We start from the raw sequence: 20,661 nt of genomic DNA, 5'->3' as shown, positions 1-20,661 counted from the left end.
TAATACTTATAATGAGTGATATTAGTATTTCAGTAGGACACCACTGACTTCATCCTGAACAACCTGACAGTGACCAAATTTCATACATTTTTGTTTCTACTGTTTCTCTAACGATCTTTACGCTGCTATTTTAATTCAGACCCTCATCATCATTGATGCAAACCTGATTTGTTTTCATAAATGTTGCTGCCAGCTGAACATACCTATTTTTGTCATACCCCCACTCCACCCTGACCAGTCAAACTTGTCTAGGGCTTTCCGTTGAGTATGTCTGAATATGCTCTTTTGCTTCAGCTGAATAATGTCTGATTGTGTTCATTTGTTTCTCTCACCTGCCAGAACTGGCCTCCTCACTTCTAGTTACTGAAATACCATCCCCATCCTTAAGAGTCCTATTAAGTCAATCTTTTCTGGCCACCCAAATAGAATAATCTTACTCCTCTGAATATCTGGCACTCAAAGCCTTGTTACCTGGTATCTTCTCTTGTGCTTGCATTTCCTTAACTAGACTGCAATCTCTCTGAGGGCTAAGTACATCTTCCATTCTTCTTATTCCCTTCAGCATCTAACAGCACAATACATTCAGCCTAGCTAATGGTCCTATGTGGACTCTGCTAGAGACCAGTATCAATGAAGCATTGACCTTCACAGCCAAATAAAGACCTAGACAACTATTGTAGTTTAACTTGCTTTATAGACCCAAGATCTATAACTCTTGTCATACATGGTTTTTAGACCATGTTTTTCTCTGTGAGGTTTACTCAAGTGACAGGGCAAGGTATTCAGTATCACAGCTTAGACTGCAATTATTCTACAGGCAAACTGTACTTCTCAAAGTGCCCAAGATATGGCTCTGAGACGAAAACAGACAATAATGTGTCTTAAGGTTTTTAAGTAGATCTATGATAAGCATCTTTACAAAAAAAGTAATAAAAAGTCTTAAAAAACACATATTTAAAACACACAAAAACACACCGTGCAAGAGCATAAAAAATTAACTGAAATGAGGTCTCTTGGACTGGAACCAGGTTAAAAGCATAAATTCAAGATGCAGATGGCAAAAAGAAACACTAGCCATGAGTTGCAGCATTTACTACTATGCAAAAAGTCAAATCAAATAGGCAGCAAACCAAAGGCAGAAGCTTTGTCCTTAAAAATCAACAGCAACTGAAAGGAGGCGGTACCATCAAGTGATTAACAAGTGCATGGGCTTTGGCACCAGAGTGAGCTGGATTCAAATCCTACTTCAGAAAACTATGAAATGAGTGAAACTGCAAAATCCCTCTGTGCCTCAGAGCCCTTATCTGTACGATGGGGCTCTTTCTATTTGCCTTGTAGAGTTTATGAAAGAATCAGAAATCATACAGAGCAGTAAAAAGCACACTTTGAAGTCAGATGGGTCTGGGATAGGACTGACTACTTTTAGTAGCTTTGGTAACTTATGCCTCAGGTTTCTTATTTGTAAGACAGGTATAATACCACCTCCTCAGTGCTCTTGTGAGCATAAATAAAGTAACATATAAATATTCTATAAAGTCTTAAAAGTATACCCAGTAGGTACTCAGTAACTTGTCTCTACTAGATATATGTAAATATATTCACACATATACACACACCTCACCTTGCACAGTGCCTGCCATATTACAGATACTTAACAAATGTCAATTATAATTATTTTCTATCAGAAATTTCAGAATGATTATAAACTCTAAACTATAGTTTTACATCCTCATGCACCCAATCTATATATAAATCATCAATCAGAAATGAATGGTAGTTCATCAATTATTCCAACTACAAATTTTATAGGATAATTCAGGAACTGGAAGCAAGAACAAGCATAAAATGCTCACTAGTAGAAAGCCCAGAAATAAGGAAACTTTAGATGGAAGAAGTATAAATCCATATTAGACATATAAACTATTCATTCTGTAAATTCACAATCCCGAAATTGTATCCTTATTTGCTAATACAAGTCATTTACTATTTATTTTTCTGCCAAAGGCAAAATCAGGCATAAATTTAACTCTTTCCCACAACTATCCTTCATTTTAAGCCATCCCACCTGCAACTGTCATGGCCCTAGACCAATTTCATTGGGTTACAGGGGGAGAATTGATCTTGCCAGTTCTTCAAAGACATTTTGAAATTGCAAGCATTCAGAAACTGTAGCAACCATTTCATACTACTATTCTGTAGGACTGGATCTGCTGCATTCTGGTTCCTAGAAACCACTTACCTACCTCTGGTTCTTTTTTGTTTTGTCTGTCTTTCTTGAAAAGAAGTTATGCATGTGTAGGGTTTTAAAGGGGGAGGGGGGAACAAGTATTTAATGTACCAAAAGGATTTAAATGAAAAGTCTCTCTCCCACAGCAGAACAACCCACTGTTAACAGTTTTTTACATTTTGCCTACTTACAAACTAAATAGAGTCAAATAAAAACTGGGTCAGTTCTAACACTGAAAACTGAAAAATGAATAAAATCCCAGAAATGTATCATTTATGGGGTATGACAGATTGTCTTATTTGAAAACTTAAGAGTGCACATCCAAACCTTTTAATAATGACCTGAATATAGAACATTCTCTTTTGTTAAACAAAGTCAAACTGTTTAATAAGAAGACAACTATATCTCCATCAGAACAGCAATTTGTTTCAACCTTAATACCACAGAACAATTTTGGTAAGCTTTTTATGTCAGAAGTGCACTATTAACAAAGATAACACAGTTCTGTTTTCAAATAAGAGGGATGTTACATACCTGGAACCTTACTCATATAAAAGATGTTCAAGTCATGAGTAAATTCTTTTGGCAAAATGAGTATTTAATAATGGCACAGCATGTTTAAAATACTTGGTGACATATCCTTCCTTTTAAAAGTAAAAAAACAAAACAACTTACTTAAACCTGCACCACCTATCTGCTATGACAAATTCAGATTTTCAGTTGTCCTTAATGGGGAGTATATGTACACTTTTGTGAAACAGAAAAGCATCATTTTTATATGTTACTCTCTTTATTAAGAGCTTTGCATATAATTTCATATGTTCTCAAGCTTACCTTTTCATTTTTCTTATCTGTCTCTAAGGGCTGCTTTGCTGTAATACTTCGAGGAGTTCGGACAGCTTCCTCGTCAGCCACTTCAACAGTCCGTCCATTTGGCTGCACAGGCAACAGAAAAGAATCTTGTTATCAAACTACTCAATAGGTCAAACCAAAGATTTATACTCATGAAACAGAATATACTACAATCAAGTTCTACCCCCTGACCCAAATTTAAAAGGTTTCTGTACAGCCATGTTATCTAAGACCTGGACTACTACTCATAGTAACTGTGTTTCATAATATAATTAATAATGAACCTATAAACAAATATATTTTCTGATCTTACTCAGGTATCAGTTGCTCCAGCAAAAAATAATGGACTGAAAGCAGGAAAAAAGGGAATTATACTGCATTTGCACTCTAACTACCAATTAGTTGTGTAATCTCCGAATGTTTCGCTCATTATCTTTTAGTCTTATTCTACATATATAGAATGATAGATCTGATCAATTCAAAAGTTGGCACGCTCTGTCAGTAAAGGGACAGGAAATATTTTAGGCTTTGTGGGCAATATCGTCTCTGTTGCAACACAAAACTCCACTATTATAGTACAAAAGCAGACATAGATGAATAAATTAATGAGTTTGGCTATTTCCAATAAAGCTTTATTTACAAAACACAGGTAGAGGACCAGATTTGGTCCATGGGCCATAGTCCGTTGGCCTCTGTATAAGATTATCTCTAATATCCCTTGTAATTCTATTATCTAATGGCTCTACTGTTCCGGGGTTAAGAAATTTACCAATCCGCTGCTAAAGCTTAAGAAAGGCTACCTCAGCTTTAACACTCCTAAAATAAAATGATAGCTCTTAGAGGTGCTCATGAATAAAAATAAGTCTGTGAATTCCAAATCTGGCTTTTCATTAGAATCACTTGTTTGGGGGGCTACCCCCCCCAAAAAAAACAATTTCTGAGCTCTATCACCAGAAATGTATTTAGGATTCAGGAATTTGAAGAATGGGGTCCAGGTATCTGTATTCTAACCTCTTCTTTATGGATACTACTTCTTTTCACTTGCTTATTCTCCTCATATTCCAACACAATGAGTTAGTGAATCAATACACTAGTTTCAGTTGCCTTATTTCCAGTTCTTGCAGAATTGACTTCCACCAGATTATTCACTATAGCAGAGCCATACTCAAGAAAACAATATGAATGTTCAAGTTTCTATAACTTGACTTTCCCTGAGTTTGTTCAAAATTATCAGGGATATACAGTTAGAGAAAGAGACCATTAATATTCTAAAACCCAATTTGTAGGCTTCACAAAGATTTATGGAAGAAAAACCAAAACAAAAGCTGTCTTTTGAAATGAAATTCCCAATTAATCCCAATTTAATCTGCTGGCTCTTAAGCAACTTGTTGAAGTCAGTCAGATGCCAAAACCAGGTCTCCTCACTCTTCATTTGGTTTTCTTTCTCCCGTGCTGTTTTGTCACTTTCCTGCTGCTTCCTCTAATCCACCTTCCTGTGTATGTATATGTGTGTGTGTCTGGGGGCGGTGCGGGGGGGGGGGGGGGGGCGTACTACAGAGAAAGGTAAGAAACCCTAAAAGGAATTTGGACTTAGAGCCATAATCACAACAGGAATATAAAACTGTTTAATTCTACTTTCTAATATCCAACATATGCTAGTTCTTAGTTCATACTATCCTCTTTAGCCAAACTTTTTCTGATTTCCTGTGGCTGGCTTTACCTTTCTATACAAGCCTTACGCCACCTTAGATCTGGCAGCTCCAATTCCAGTTTCCCACTTCTAACTGGCAGCTCACAGGCTTACATTTCTAAAAACTTCACTTAACTAATCCCTTCAGGAAACTGTCCATCATAGTCACTTAAATAGCATTTCCATTTTACTCATGTAAATGACTACACGGAGTCATTTTAATTTATTTATTAACTGCTAAAAGGCAAGAAATTAAGTGGTTTAAAATGACTAAAAAGTTCAATGCAATTCCTTTGAGACCGACTGCAAACACTGTTGATACAGCCTCCCAAATGAAAGATGAAACAATCTCTCCTCTTGATCAACCAGGAAGTCTGAAGTCCTCTATCAGTGACTTACAAAGGGAATACTCCATTTCCGTCTCATAGACTCTGAAATGACCACCAAGCCAGAGGTTGGTCCCACACCATCAACCTGTGCCAATTTTACTTCCTTCTTTGCACCATAAACTTAAGCAATGGCTGTTACTGCAGCTGTTCCTTTGGTCTCTGCAGATGTCCCAATGTTCCACTAACTCTGGGGCTTTATATTGCTCTCACTACTACTGGGAGTCCGTAAGTCAGCAACAACTCCCCCCAAATGCCTGATAACATGAAACAATAAGCCTCCTTTCCCAAGAATAAAGTCAAAGAGCTCTTGGACAGCAGGAGAAAAGGATACACTATGGTGGCTGTGCCTCTTCTACCCACCAGCAACACTAATCTGTCCCCTTACTTGCCACTAGCTGGTCAAGAAGGCCTCGCCCTGGAAAATTGTTAACCATATTTAAATCAGCAAATCCAGAAATGGAAGAATACTATGTAGATCTGCTCACATGAAAAGTAACTAACTGCAAACCAACACTTTAAATATAACCTGACTGCCAATCTGGGTTTTACACAAAAGTATTATCTTCTCTCATCATGAAGCTTTAATATATATGGTGTGTTTCCACAGATTAGTAACTACATGAGCCTCTTATTGTACCCTAGTATAAAATTTTCTAGAACGCTCTGAGGGTTCCTTCCAGGGCCAACCAAGGCTAATTTCATATATAACATACAATCTATATTCTAAATTAGACAAGAACATTCTCCAAATCTCATGAAAATCAACTAATAACAGAAGAACGACATAATCATTTCTTATATGGATAAAGTCCTTGTAGGCATCGCTATGCCTGCCTTATCATTATATATTCCCCAATTCCTATGCCATTCATGAAAAGAACATAGTGTGTGTTTGTGTGTTGGGAGGGGTGGTGATAAACCAGAACGAAAATACCTAGCTGACAATCAAGAAAATAAAATGCAGAAGGGGGACACATAGGGGAGTAGGGTCTCTTATTTAATAATGCCTGATTTAAAGGAAATAAAATTCTTTGTGTTAGTGAACCTTCGAGTTATTAATTCCATACAATTCCATAAACATTTAATAAGTACTTCAGTACCAGGCAATGGGCTAGGGACCTCAGGAACAAGGACAAATGAAAGGAATTTGCCCTCCAGGAGTTTCAAAGTTTAGAATAAGAAGATATGCTCTTTTTTTTTTAAAGATTTTATTTATTTATTTGACAGAGAGAGACAGCGAGAGAGGGAACACAAGCAGGGGGATGGGAAAGAGAGAAGCAGGCTTCTCGCCGAGCAGGGAGCCCGATGCAGGGCTCGATCCCAGGACCCTGAGATCATGACCTGAGCTGAAGGCAGTCGCTTAACCAACTGAGCCACCCAGGCGCCCCAGAAGATATGCTTAATAACAGACATCTACTCCATTTGAGCAGCCTGTACATAGTTGTCAAACTGATTCTAAACTGCAAAAGAATCTACATCTAAAATAAGCATATATAAGGTTTAACATTAGACTTCTAAAATGAAACCATTTAGAATCCCATTTTCACTTAGCTATGTAAATTTTATTTCTAGACATAAAATATAAAAATCATGACTTAAATTACTTGGAAACGCCTTAAGTTTAGAAACTAGAAAGGCAGTCTACCAACTACCAAAAAAAAAAAAAAAAAAGGAATATGAAAAGACCATGGGCTTTGAAGCTGGACAAAACTGGGATCAAAACTCGACTTCTGTATTTACTCCCTGTGATTGTAAGCATTTTCCTTGACTTAACCCTTGACTTCATCATCTGTAATACAAAAAAAAAAAAATGTACTTGTCTTATATAAGTTTCTTATTAAAACAACAATAAAGGAGAGAACATGGCTAGGATGGCTCAAATCCCTATCCTCATGTTCTAGCATTCAGGTCACTTTTCAAACTAGCAAGCTCAAAATAAATGTTAAGTCCTGGTGGTCAAGAGGGCCAACAAATAATACATGTGCTCAGTACTCCAGACACAAATTCTTTTGGGAAGTTAAGAGAATACAAATGGTAAGTAAATATATCCTCTCAGAGGCCAGAAATAGTCCAGGCTTGTTCTAGAGACAGCACTGTAATATTATCTTTCTTTAAAAAAAAAAAAACAAAAAAAAACCTGCTTATAGTTTCACCATTTCCTAAGAAAAGAAAATTACATCATATTCACTTATGTTCATTCACTCAACATCCAGTAAGTGAACATAGTAGAGTAATACGTAGAACCCTTAAAAGCTTGGAACAAAGACAAGTGAGGCACAATCCCTGCCTTCAAAAAGCTTAGAACCTAGCAAAGGAAGAAGACAACATCACATATTAAAATACAAGGCAAAAGGTATACTCTGCCCCCTTCTCCCTACCCCTCCAACCCCACCCCTTAAAGGCAAACAGTATGGGTTTTGAAGGCAAGCTGAAACCAGGGTTGAATTCTCAAATGTGTGCCACCTGGACAAGTTATGATGTCATTGGAGTTTCAATTTTCTTAGCTCAAAGTTATATTGCACATACAGGAGGCATTAAGTATATACATTATACCCTTCATAAAGAAGATAAAAGGCAAGATGTTATAGAAATTCAAGGTGCATCATCCTCAGCTGATAGATTAAAGATAGCCTGACAATAACTAATAATTTCCAAGTATTTGCCATGTGCCAAGCACCTTGCTAGATGCTTTTTATACACATCAACTTATCTAATGAACAAGACCTTGCCTCAGTCAGTTTATTTTAGTTTGAAGAGTTCTGATACAAATTCATGATAGAACAATTCCTTGTCATTTATTTGAAAGCACGAACTGTGTCTTTTTTCTGCCAAATGTGAATATATCAATTACATAAACTAAATATACAATAAACTACAGCTTTAGTCATAGTAATTTACCAAATTATTTTTAAATTCAACTCCAATTTTAAACTCTTTAATAACCGAGAGAACAATCTTAAAAATACGGCCTATAATTCAAATTTGCACAATCTTGCTGTGTATCCTGAGATCTTTCCTTTAGTAGTAAAGATCCTGTTGCCTTCTAAGCAGCTAGCCAAAGACTCAACTCTTTTCAGGGATTCCGAACTATCCACTTGTTGACTGCATCAGGGATGCTCAGAGCTACTTTCAAAGGATAGAGAGATGACACGCCACACCTGTCACCTGGCCAAATTATGCTAAGAGGATTTCTGAAGAATTCAATACGGTATTGATTTCAAAGGTTTTGCTTCTGATGGGTACTGAGATAAGGACTACATTTGATAGAGCAGATACACAGCCATGTACTTCCTTGGATCCTGTTGGATGCCCTCTGGAATACTGGCATTCTGTGGCACAGTTTGAAAACTATTAGCACAGCTGGAGAGAAAAAAGTAAACTTTAAAACTGGTCAAATAACACCAATTCCTCACTCAGAGCCCTTGATTTTGCCTGAATAATAATAATTTAAAAATACTGTCAAAGCTTTCATGAACTTGAGAAGTAGTGCATTAAGCAGTAATGCCCAAATGCAAAAGAAACCCCAGGTGTTCAGAGGGTTTATTGCTGCTCTCGATATCTAAGATAAGCAGAACTATTAAAGGTCTTCTCTACTAGGCCTCTGGCAGGAGAAAATGACAAGATGAAAAAGCCCTCTCGGGCACCTGGGTGGCTCAGTTGGTTAAGCGACTGCCTTCAGCTCGGGTCACGATCCTGGAGTCCGGGGATCGAGTCCCACATCGGACTCCCTGCTCAGCAGGGAGTCTGCTTCTCCCTCTGACCCTCCTCCCTCTCATGCTCTGTCTCTCATTCTCTAAAAAAAAAAAAAAAAGAAAGAAAAAGCCCTGTCATATAACCAAACAAATGGAGCCAAAATTCTGGAGCTTTGGTAAAAGTCATTACAATTTTCAGTACAAACTTCTGATTCTAAAAGTAAATTTTAAAAGCAATACAGAGAGCTGTAACTCACTGGGAAAACTGGATTTGCTCTCTGAATGCAAAGTAATATCCTTGAACATGCTACAGAAACCAGAGAGGTACAGTGGAAGTAACAGTTGAGTTTGTAGACTAAAAATTAGGATACTGTTTAGCCTTTGAAACTCCTTTGCTCTATGACCTTGAATAAGTTATTTATTTTTTTAAAGATTTTATTTATTTATTTGACAGAGAGACACAGCGAGAGAGAGAGAGCACAAGCAGGGGGAGTGGGAGAGGGAGAAGCAGGCTTCCCGCGGAGCAGGGAGCCCGATGTAGGGCTCGATCACAGGACTCTGGGATCACGACCTGAGCCGAAGGCAGACGCTTAACGACTGAGCCACCCAGGCGCCCCTTGAATAAGTTATTTAATCTTTATGAATCTCAAGATTCCTTTTCTGTACAATCAGGAATATTTGTTTTAACTATGACTTGGGATTTTTTCATCGAATGATTATTCATTTACTTATTTTCAAATGATTATTCTTTTAGTACTTAAAACTAACGGCACTAGTGATTTAGAGGTAAAAAGAAAATCCTGTATGTAGGTGGCAAGTGATATAATTTACCTTTACTAATACCTGGGATGATACAGCAAAACTACTACTTAAAAATAAAAGATACAGGGCGCCTGGGTGGCTCAGTCGTTAAGCGTCTGCCTTCGGCTCAGGTCATGATCGCAGGTTCCTGGGATCGAGTCCCACATCGGGCTCCCTGCTCGGCAGGAAGCCTGCTTCTCCCTCTCCCACTCCCCCTGCTTGTGTTCCTGCTCTCGCTATCTCTCTCTCTGTCAAATAAATAAATAAAAATCTTTAAAAAAAAAAAAAAAAAGAATAAAAGATATAATTCTGTTGGAGTATCTTAAAAGATAAATTTATTTAGCCAAATAAAGTATCCAATTAAACTGTGAGATATCATTATAGTTACTCTGTTCAGAATTGAGTTCAACAAATAATTATCAAAGGCTCTTACGTGTGCTGGGCACTGTTTGCCATTGCATTTCAAGGCCAGTGAGGCTTTCCCCTAGTGGAGGCAGAGGACCCCCCCAAAAGTTAATGGATAAGTAAATAATTTACAAACTCTGATACTTACAATAAAAAAAATCCCCACATACCAAAAGTTGAGACAGAATATAGAACGGGATGACTATGTGAAATAGGGTGATCAGAAAATGATTTTCTGGGCGCCTGGGTGGCTCAGTTGGTTGAGCGACTGCCTTCGGCTCAGGTCATGATCCTGGAGTCCCTGGATCGAGTCCCACATCGGGCTCCCTGCTCGGCAGGGAATCTGCTTCTCCCTCTGACCCTCTTCCCTCTCATGCTATCTGTATCACATTCTCTCTGTCTCAAATAAATAAAATCTTTAAAAAAAAAAAAAAAAGAAAAGAAAATGATTTTCTACGAAGGTGAGATTTAAGGTGAGATCTACAGGCTGATTAGAACAGTGGGGAAAAGATTATTCCAGAAGTGTTAATAATAGTTCATGTAAAGGCACTGGGTTGTGAAGGAATTTGAGGAACTGAAAAAAGATCACTATAGCTGGAGGTAATAATAGGAAATTAACTCAAAATCAGCTTAGAAAGAAACGCAGGTGCTGGGCCACATAGGAAAGAAGTTGAGATTTTAAATGCAAAAGCCACTGAGGTGTTGATTTTAGACAAGTGTTGGCTTTAGGACTGGAGGCAGCCTGCAGAAGCTCCAGCTACACAAGTGAGCTAAGGTGCCAGACAACAGAACAGAGTAGTCAAACTGAATTACATTTTGGAGATAAAATGGATGGTATTTGCTCCTAGATTAGACATGAGGTAGGGAAGATACAAGGAGGTGAGGAAAAGGGAAGAATCAAGAATGATTCTCAGATTTTTGGCTTGAATAACTGAATGGGTGGCAGGCAGTCATTTACCATTCACAGAAATGGGGAAGACCAGGAGAAAGCAAGGAATCATGAATTGTTTTGGAGATGTTAAAATTTGAGACAAATGCCAGATTTCCAATTGGAGAAGTCAAGTATATGCCTAGATATGAGGAGATGAGAGGAATGGTCCAATTACAGATACAGACTAATATAAACTTGATCTCCATTATTCAGGGATTCCATATTGGCAAGTTCACCTACTCACTAAAATTAACTTCTAATCCCAAAATCAGTACTTGAGGTGCTTTCCTGATCACTCATGGACGTGCACAGAGCTGGGAAAAAAATCTGAATTGCCCCACAGGTACATTCCTAGGCAATGCTCTGTCTTCTTGTTTTAGATCATAATAAAATATAAAATAAACATATAAAAAAGAGACTAACTCTACCTGGGGAGCTAGGGAAGGCTTTATAGCAGAGAGAGCACCATAGCCGGGCCTTCCTTGAAGGATAGGTAGAAACTGTACAATACAGAAAGAAAGGCTTTCCAATGGAACAAAATAATATGAATAAAGAAATACTGCAGTCTAGTTAATGGTAATGCATTTGGGATAATGGTTAAGAGATAAATCTAAGATGGGGTTACATCATGGCCATCTCATAGACTGGATTTTACTCAACATGTGATGGGGAAACTACTGACAAGATGTGAACGTGAAAGTCACGATCAGAGCTGGGCTTTAAAAGATTTAACTAGCAGGAGTGGGTTCTAGAAAGGAATGGCAACAAAGAGACGGAAAGCAGGAAAACCAGTCAGGATGCCGTTAGTATAGTTGAAGCAAAAGGTAATAAAGTCCAAAAGTAGGGCAATGGCAATGAAACTGGAACAGAAGTAATAACTACAAAAGATACTGCATACTATTAGAATGATTTATTGGCTGTAGAACGATGGACCTCACAAAATTTTAGTCAGAAGAGGCAAACACAGCCATCATCCACTGTAAAAATAAAAAGGTGGCTCATATGGCTGTTTACCAGGCATGAAGAATGGGAATGAGCTGTATAAATACTTTGGTAGGACATCTTACTACTTTATGCATTTGTTAATTATTTATGGAGTGCCAAGCACTATGCAAGGTTATACGCAGCAAATAAGACAAAACACTACTCTATTCAGTGAATTTATTGATACCAATGACTGCACTATGGCAAATCTTTATGAGAAGTCCTACACTAATATAAAAATAGCTTTTTCACTAAATGAATTTTTGTTGAAGTTGATCCTGGGTTATAGGCTTCCAGTTGAGATTCAAAGCAATGATTTTTTTTTTTTTAAAGATTTTTTATTTATTTATTTGACAGAGAGAGACACAGCGAGAGAGGGAACACAAGCAGGGGGAGTGGGAGAGGGAGAAGCAGGCTCCCCGCAGAGCAGGGAGCCCGATGTGGGACTCGATTCCAGGACCCCGGGATCATGACCCGAGCCGAAGGCAGTCGCTTAACCGACTGAGCCACCCAGGCGCCCCAAAGCAATGATTTTTTGTTAAAGACCAGTTATCTGAGATCTCACATCCATCTAAATCACTGCTCAGACTAAGTCAAGTTAAAAATATTTACTGAGTGCCTATTTAATACTCACATCATACTAGGTGTCACGGAAAATACATAACAATGATTTCCAAAAATGCCAAGAAATAAACCCAGAAAAGTGCCACCCCCTCCACTTTTAATAGGGAAATAAACCGCAATTCATACCCTAAAAGACCTATGCCAGGATATTATTGGGGGATAAAAACCAAAATGATATAAAAATTTCAAAAAGTGCTTATGGGTAGATATTAGAGAGCTAAATACCACCTACTCTACAGATAAAAATAAGCTACTAGAAACAAATTTTTAAAACTTGAGTTGCAAAATTTGGAATGACTTGAGAACTAAAAATAATGGGATAAAAAGATGAGAAGAAAATATTTAAGTAAACATGTAATATCCTTTTACAAACCCATAGTAGTTTAGTTGGATCAGAGTAAGGTATATCCTAAAATGTGTATCAGAATGATGTAGTAATGAAGAGATGAATTGTAAGATTAAACATGACTCCACTTAGAAACCTCTCCTATTCTATGGATCTCATGGTCTTACACCAATGAGTCATTTTTAAACTAATAGCAAGGATTTACCAAGGGAGCTCGTTAAAATGCAGATTCCCTGGACTCAGTTCCAGAGATTTTGAATTTATAAGATCTGTTCTGGTGCTCAGGAATCTATAAATTTTAGTAAGCATTCAAAGTAACTCTATCGCAAGTAGTCGGAGATAACATTTTGAGGAATCCTGCAGTATTTTAACTCAATTAAGATCCTCAATTTATAAACAAGACATGCTAAACAGAGCAAGGTTAAATGCCTTACTTAAGTTTAGTCCCCATTCCTCACAGGCTGACGGAGTTAAGTCTTCCTCTACTGGGCCTTTTCTGTTGCTTCAGCCTCTTCCACTACCTTGCTCCTACCCACATTCAAAGCCAGATTGTGTGATAAGGCCGTTCACAGCCTCCTGGGCCCACACTGGGTTGGTGATGTTAATTTTTTTTTTCGTGTATCTTTTTCCACAACTGGAATAAAAAGCTCCCTGGGGAGCAACTGAGCTTTTATTTTTGTATCCCTTCACAATGAGACATATGAATATTGCGTTCTTTTTTACTGCCTTCAAATTGCAAGCAGTATGCTGCTTTTCTCCAAGTAAGTACTTAGCACAGTGCAAAGCATTTGAGTACTACACAAATGGGTGCTTTTACTTTTCAGTCCCATAAAGCAGTATTTTTCTGTGGGTCATGCCTCACATTGAAATGTGAAGCCAATCTGATGGGTCGCAAATATCATTAAAGAAAAACAGAATGGTTTGATATGTGGGTGGGGGGAGAGTGGGGGCAGGTACTGTAATGTAAAATGTGTTTCTTACTATAAGTTGCAGTCAAAAAAGTTTGAAAGCTAGGGGCGCCTGGGTGGCTTAGTCGTTAAGCATCTGCCTTCGGCTCAGGTCATGATCCCAGGGTCCTGGGATCGAGCCCCGCATCGGGCTCCCTGCTCCGCGAGAAGCCTGCTTCTCCCTCTCCCACTCCCCCTGCTTGTGTTCCCTCTCTCGCTGTGTCTCTCTCTGTCAAATAAAAAAAAAAAAGTTTGAAAGCTAGAATTTTGTTAATGTTGACAAACTTTTCCAACACTTCTATACCATAAAGTAGGCAAAGATATTTTCTCACCCAATTAACATTCTACCATTTGATTAGTCGTCCCATTCTCCACTCCCCAAAGCTTAATATTAGATTTATTTATTTATTCACTGCCCCATTCCTTAACTAAAATGAAAAAGAGAAGCAGTAAGTCCGAAGTCTGATGGGTATTTTTCACAGTGTAAGTTTCACAGAAGTCTGGTCCTTCTTCAGATAAAGGTCATCTGAGTGTTATGATGCACTTCGGATGGGCTCCTGGAGCACCGTCTCTGGACTCCAGTCTATCCGCAATTCTAGACATCCCAAACAGCGCTTTGAAATGTTCACAACCTGCTTCATCCACATAGGGTTTAGGCTTACTAATGTATGTGATTTTTTCAAGATCACCTTCTTTGCTTATTTTGGAGCCAAGTTCTCTATGTCCACCATAACATTACTTTCTGGTAACCTTTGATGTGCTCAACAAATTTAATTATATACGTTCCAAATCAGTTCTATTTCCTCTTCTAACTTAAGGTAGAATTCATACTGACAAAGTTGTACCTTTTCTAGATTTTGTATGTATCTTACATCCTCTTAATCAGCAGACAAAATGTGATCACTTATCTAGGCCTAATAATGCACTAACTGTGACCTGTCACTTCTCTAATACTGACTTATTCTTTGTACTGGTACCAACAATACTCTCATTGCTTTAGTTTGAACTCAAATCCCACTTCTTCCAATAACTTTCCTAAATTCCTTCAACGGAATTAGTCTCCCACCTTCCAGACCTCATTAACACCACTTGTGCTCCTACAGCACCTGTCTCCTACACTAATCTCCAGGATAGACTCTTAACTCCCATGTGTATGCCTCCCATTGCCCAACACAGACCAGAGTGCATATCACAAAGTATGGCCTTGGTTACATTTACTTTATTGTACTGAAAGGTAAAGAGCTTAATTCAGTGTACATAACAACAGGCCAAGAGCGGTTTCTAATTCTGCACATCCTCCAAACTCTGCTCAACTGTAAAATATTTTAAAAAACAAAACTATAAAAGATATAATGGGAAAACGGCAATAAAGAAAATACAAATAAAACAGAAAGGCATGATAAAATGGATGTAATGCTCTCTGCATTTCCACACGCGGTCCGGTAGGTAAATCGGTGCCTAAATCTCTCTTTCAGACTGCACCATTCTGCTCTGTCATCCCCTTTTACTCTATTTCAAAACCTCGCACACCGCTCAACTTGCCTTAGGTCTCTCTCATGGGGCCATGTACCCCAGAGTAAATCAGGCAACCGACTCCCTCTCGCCTTACTCCTCTTCAGGCCTCCACTGGCCACATTCACAAGAATAAGAGTGGGCAACCATTTCCCTTAAACAGTCTAACTAAAATGGAAGCGCGTCTAGACCTGGGTACCTTTAATCCTCTGTAAGCCCCAGATTTTTTAGGTCATCGTATCTCCTCCACTGACTACCGTCTCAATATGACTTGAAGCAGACATCTGTCTTCCAGTCACTGTCTCTCCACAACTTCCCAACACCACCTTAAGGTCCCATTACTCTGCACACATGCAGCCTACCCGGTAGGCCTCAAGAAGGGCTGGTACGTAATTCCGGCGGTCAAGGTTCCCGAAAACGGCTTGACCTCTGGGCGCTTCGAGTTACACGTACCCCACGCCGTCTGACTTCCTTCCTTGAAACTAGTCTTCCCCACCCGTCCTACACTTCCCGAATTTCCACGATTCCCCAGTAACGCGTCCACCGATCCCCTCCTCCACCTGGAGAGATCGGAGTCCCAGCTCTTGACTAACCTCACTTTTCCTTTTCCACTCCCGGCTGGGGCGGCTGGGGCGGCTAGGGCTCGGCCTCCCGCTCTCTCGAGGGTTTCCACGCCGGCCCCTGGCCCCTATTCTACCGCCGCTCCACCCCTACTCACTTTGGGCTTCTCGGGCAACTTCTTCCGGTTTTTCTTCTTCTGCTCCTCGCTCCTAAGATTCTTCAACAGGGCTAGATCGTCAGGGGCCGGGGCCGGGGCCGGCACTGCCGCCGCCTCCTCCCGCTTGCGGGGCGGGCTCCTCCGCTTTTTTCGGGCGCCGGCGCAAGCCGCGGCCCAGCCGTAGCAGAGCAGGAGAAGCAGCAGCAGCCCCAGCGCGCCGGTGCCCACCAGGATCACCCAGCCCGGGTACCGCTTCGGCTCCAGCCCCAGGTCGAGGCCCAGCTCGGTGCGCAGAAAGCCTAGGCCAACCGAAAGCATTTCCCGCAGCCGAGCCGAGCCCTCCTCGGCCTGCCGGGCCAGCTCGTCCTGCCAGCTCTGTGCAGCCATCTTCCCTCCGTCAGCGAGACTCGCAGGATGACGCTGGGGCGCACAGACGCCGTACAAGAATCAAGGGAAGCGAAGAAGGGCCGGGCCGGACTGCCTCAGGCGGAGCGCATCGCGGCCGCCCCTCGCGCCGGAGCCGGGGATCGACAGCTGCCGCCGCCAGGAGAGGGGGCTCCGAGGTCCCCCTAGCCAGCCTCACTCCGCCGCCGCCAGAAGGAGGGGGGCGGCGGGAGGGAGTGTCTCCAGTGGCGGCCGCTAAGCGGCGTCTCGGCGCCAGTGCCAGGCCCCGCCGTCGTCCCTTGGCGGAACAATGGCGGCTCGGGCCGCGATCCACGCCGCGCGCGGGGATGGCCGCGGGTCACATGGGCGCCATGGGCGGGACGTGGGTGTCACGTGGGCACGGGCGGGGCGGGGCGGGAGCCGTTGGGTCGAGGGCGCGGCTCCTGAGGTTGGCGGTGACCCGTTCTGGCCCTGGTGGAGGCTCCGAGCCTCGGGATCGCAGACCTTGGGCGGGCGTCTGGGAGGGGTTAACTGCAGGAAGCTTCCGCCGGGTGGCTGGTCCCTTGGCGCTAGGAGACGTGGCGCTTTGAAATAGTCCAGGGGAGGGGCTTTCGAGGAAGTCGGGGGTGGGGGGAGAGGGTGAAGAGCGTAACAGCGGGTCGGGGTGTCTAGGTCAAAGTCGCCCTAGTAGGTGTAGGTTTTCTCCATTCTTTTTCTGGGAGTGGTGTTGGGGTGGAATCAGCATTTTCTGCCTGGGTCACAGGGCTAGATCCTAACAGAGTGGGCTCTGAGTATGAAGCCAGACGTTCCACCTCCAAGCCCTAGGTTTCATTCACAAACTGGCTCTTTCTCTTCAGGGCCAACTAACATACCGCGTGCCTATCATTCGCTGGCCTGGCTTGGGCGGTTCGCATCAACTTCGCTCATTCACTCCTGCTCTGGGTGTTCCCCAGAATTCAAAACTTGAAAAGCCCGTGGGCGGCACTATTTTCCTACTAATCTGTAGCTTTAATGAGAAATAACAAGAGAAGCACGTTGGACCGTGTTTACGCGTAGAGGTAGCTTCCTCCCTGTGTTTTATTTTAAGCTTTCATACAAGACCACAAAAGGAGTTTGAAAAAAGTCTGTTTTTAGAATCTGTGTTGACCATCTCTGGGTAGAGTTAGGAAGAAATGAATTGCCCTTTCATATTTTAATTACAAAAATGATGGTTTGCGGGGTGCCTTGCGGTTTCTTTCCACTTTGCTATAAGGAAGTTGTTTAATCATTAAATAATAGCATGTAAGCAAGTATCTTAAGTGGATTAAATATTGTTGACCCTTGAACAACTCAGGGGTTAGAGGCACTGACTCCTGGACAGTGGAATATAACTTTTGACTTCCCCAAAACTTTAATAGCCTACTGTTGCCTGGAAGCCTTACCAAGAACACGAATAGTCACCTAACATATTTTTGTATGTTATATGTATTACGTACTATATTCTTATAATAAACTAGAGAAAAAATAAGAAAATCTTAAGGAAAATACATTTACGGTACTATACTGTGTTTATTGAAAGAAATTCACCTGTAAGTGGACCTAGGCAGTTCAAACGTCTGTTTTTCAAGGGTCAGTTGTACAGACTTTCTCAAAGAATAGAAAAGGGGGGGTAAGATCAATAAGCACCTAATGCCAAATATCTATTAAGGAGTATTTTGACCTACTTTGTGATTAATGGGTGGAAGGGAGTTTTGTAAATGAATAGTAAAAATGAAAGACTACTCTTGCTAAGCTTTATATAGACTTATAATTAAAGACAATGTAAGTTACAAGGCCAAAAACTTAGATGATGACATTGGGATCCGCTTTAACCCTAAAAGTTTCCAAATTCCATTTATATTTATGAAATTAGATTTATAATTCCACATTTTAACATTTTGTTTCTAGAGATGGGAAAGATGATGACTTTAAGAAGTTCAAATGCCCGTTCTAGGTTAACACCTGTGGATTTATGAATTAAGCTATTATACGGTAATAGTAGCAGGATGTGCCTGTTCCTTTGGCAGCCTAGCAAGTGTTGATTATGTAAAATAATTTCACTTTTTTGTGACTGTCCCTAAAAATGCCTTTTAAAAAAACCTTAAAAATAGATTAAAAATGTATTTAGTAATACAGATATCATTTTTCATATATAACTGTATAGTCATCCAAGTATTTATATTTTATTTATTTTTTTTTAAAGATTATTTATTTATTTATTTGAGAGAGAGAATGAGAGAGAGAGAGAGCACATGAGAGTGGGGAGGGTCAGAGGGAGAAGCAGACTCCCCGCCGAGCAGGGAGCCCGATGCGGGACTCGATCCCGGGACTCCAGGATCATGACCTGAGCCGAAGGCAGTCGCTTAACCAACTGTGCCACCCAGGCGCCCCCAAGTATTTATATTTTAAAAAGAAATAAGGTCATATGCTATTTACTGTTTTGCACTTAATGTGGTCATGAACATTCATGTTCGTTGAGAAAGTCCATCTGAACACCAGGAACACACCTGTGGTGCCACAAATTTGGGTTTATTAACTTATGGCAGAATGAAGTTTAGGTAAAGCTTAAATGAAGCAATGCTTTGAAAGACTCTAAGCAAAGCAGGCTGTTTGTAAAGGAGTTACCAGGCCTGGCCCAAGTAGATTCAGAATCCTAATTCCTCAGAAGTGGCAAAATTAAGATGAATGTGAAATGTTTCTGAAACCTCTTACCTGAAACATGTGGGTTGGAACTAAAGACTGCTTTTTCTAAGTATCAAAGTGACTCATACAATTGAATACCACTCAGAAAGAAAAAGGAATGAATTATAAATACATGCAACAACGTAGATGAATCTCAACATAATTATACTGAGTGAAAGAAGCCAGGCAAAAAAAAAAAAAAAGAGTACATACAGTATGATTCCATTTATATAAAACTAGAAAATGCAAACTATAGTACAGCAAATGAAGAGTTATTTGGGGGAAGGGGGTGGGAGCAAGAAGTGGGAGGGAGGGATTACAAAAGGGTATCAGGAAATTTCAGGGACTCATAAATAAGTTCATTATCTTCATTGTCGTGATGGTTTTATGGGTATATATGTATGTGAAAACTTACCAAGTTGTATACTTTAAATATTATAGTTTAAGTTGCTACACCTCAATAAAGCAGTTCAAAGACATTTTTTTTTTTTTTAAAGATTTATTTATTTGACAGAGAGAGACACAGCGAGAGAGGACCACAAGCAGGGGGAGTGAAAGAGGGAGAAGCAGGCTTCCCGCCGAGCAGGGAGCCCGATGCGGGGCTCGATCCCAGGACGCTGGGATCATGACCTGAGCCGAAGGCAGGCGCTTAACGACTGAGCCACCCAGGCACCCCAGTTCAAAGACATTTTTAAAAAGTGACCTGCATGGCTCAGACTCTTATAAGAGTGGGAAGTTCCATGCTTACTGAGGGGATTTCTTTTGCTTTCTTTTTTAAGACTTTATTTATTTGAGAGAGAGAACACAAGTGGGGGGAGGCGCAGAGGGAGAGAGAGAAGCAGGCTCCCTGCTGAGCAGGGAGCCCCACATGGGGCTTGATCCCAGGACCCTGGGATGATGACCTGAGCTGAAGGCAGACACTTAACCAACTGAGCCACCCAGGTGCCCCTCTGAGGGGATTTCTGACAAAATTTTTGCCAGTCTATGATTTTAAAAAACAAGGTTTCTCAATACTATATCCTTGATGTTTATTTTTTTTTAAAGTAGGCTCCATGCCCAGTATGGAGCCCAATTCAGGGCTTGAACTCACAATCCTGAGATCAAGACCTGAGCTGAAATGTCCACAGTAGCCAAACTGTGGAAAGAGACAAGACCATCAACAGATGAATGGATAAAGAAGATGTGGTGTATATATATATACGATGGAATATTATGCAGCCATCAATAAAACTGAAATCTTGCCACTTGCAACGACGTGGGTGGAACTAGAGGGTATTATGCTAAGTGAAATAAGTCAATCAGAGAAAGACAATTATCATATGATCTCACTGATATAAGGAATTTTAGAAAACAAGACAGGATCATAGGGGAAGAGAGGGAAAAATGAAACAAGATGAAACCAGAGAGGGAGACAAACCATTAAAGACTCTTAATCTCAGGAAACGACCTGAGGGTTGCT

The 20,661-nt window shown here is 40.5% G+C and overlaps 2 protein-coding genes across 10 annotated transcripts in view; both read right to left on the bottom strand.

The window, feature by feature from the left end:
• Positions 1-16,849, bottom strand: part of MTDH (metadherin) — a 58,846-nt gene extending 41,997 nt beyond the window's left edge. For 3 of the 9 annotated variants that reach the window (XM_031038416.2, XM_031038417.2, XM_081816295.1), the window contains exons 1-2: positions 16,119-16,846; positions 3,062-3,163 (exon numbers count right to left, since the gene is read on the bottom strand). In XM_031038416.2, the coding sequence (XP_030894276.1) occupies positions 3,062-3,163; positions 16,119-16,505 (489 nt within the window). In that variant the 5' untranslated portion in view covers positions 16,506-16,846. Of the gene's footprint in view, positions 1-3,061; positions 3,164-16,118 lie in introns of all 9 variants that reach the window. The other 6 variants (XM_081816293.1, XM_081816296.1, XM_031038415.2 and 3 more) reach the window with 4 other exon arrangements.
• LAPTM4B (lysosomal protein transmembrane 4 beta) overlaps positions 1-20,661 on the bottom strand; it is a 459,101-nt gene that overhangs the window by 114,515 nt on the left and 323,925 nt on the right. The window lies entirely within an intron of this gene.

Source organism: Leptonychotes weddellii, chromosome 4, assembly GCF_054177405.1.
Source record: "Leptonychotes weddellii isolate Sample4059 chromosome 4, ASM5417740v2, whole genome shotgun sequence".
Lineage (NCBI taxonomy): Eukaryota > Metazoa > Chordata > Mammalia > Carnivora > Phocidae > Leptonychotes > Leptonychotes weddellii.
Note: the sequence above shows the minus strand (reverse complement) of the source record. Positions and strands in the feature narration are given on the sequence as shown.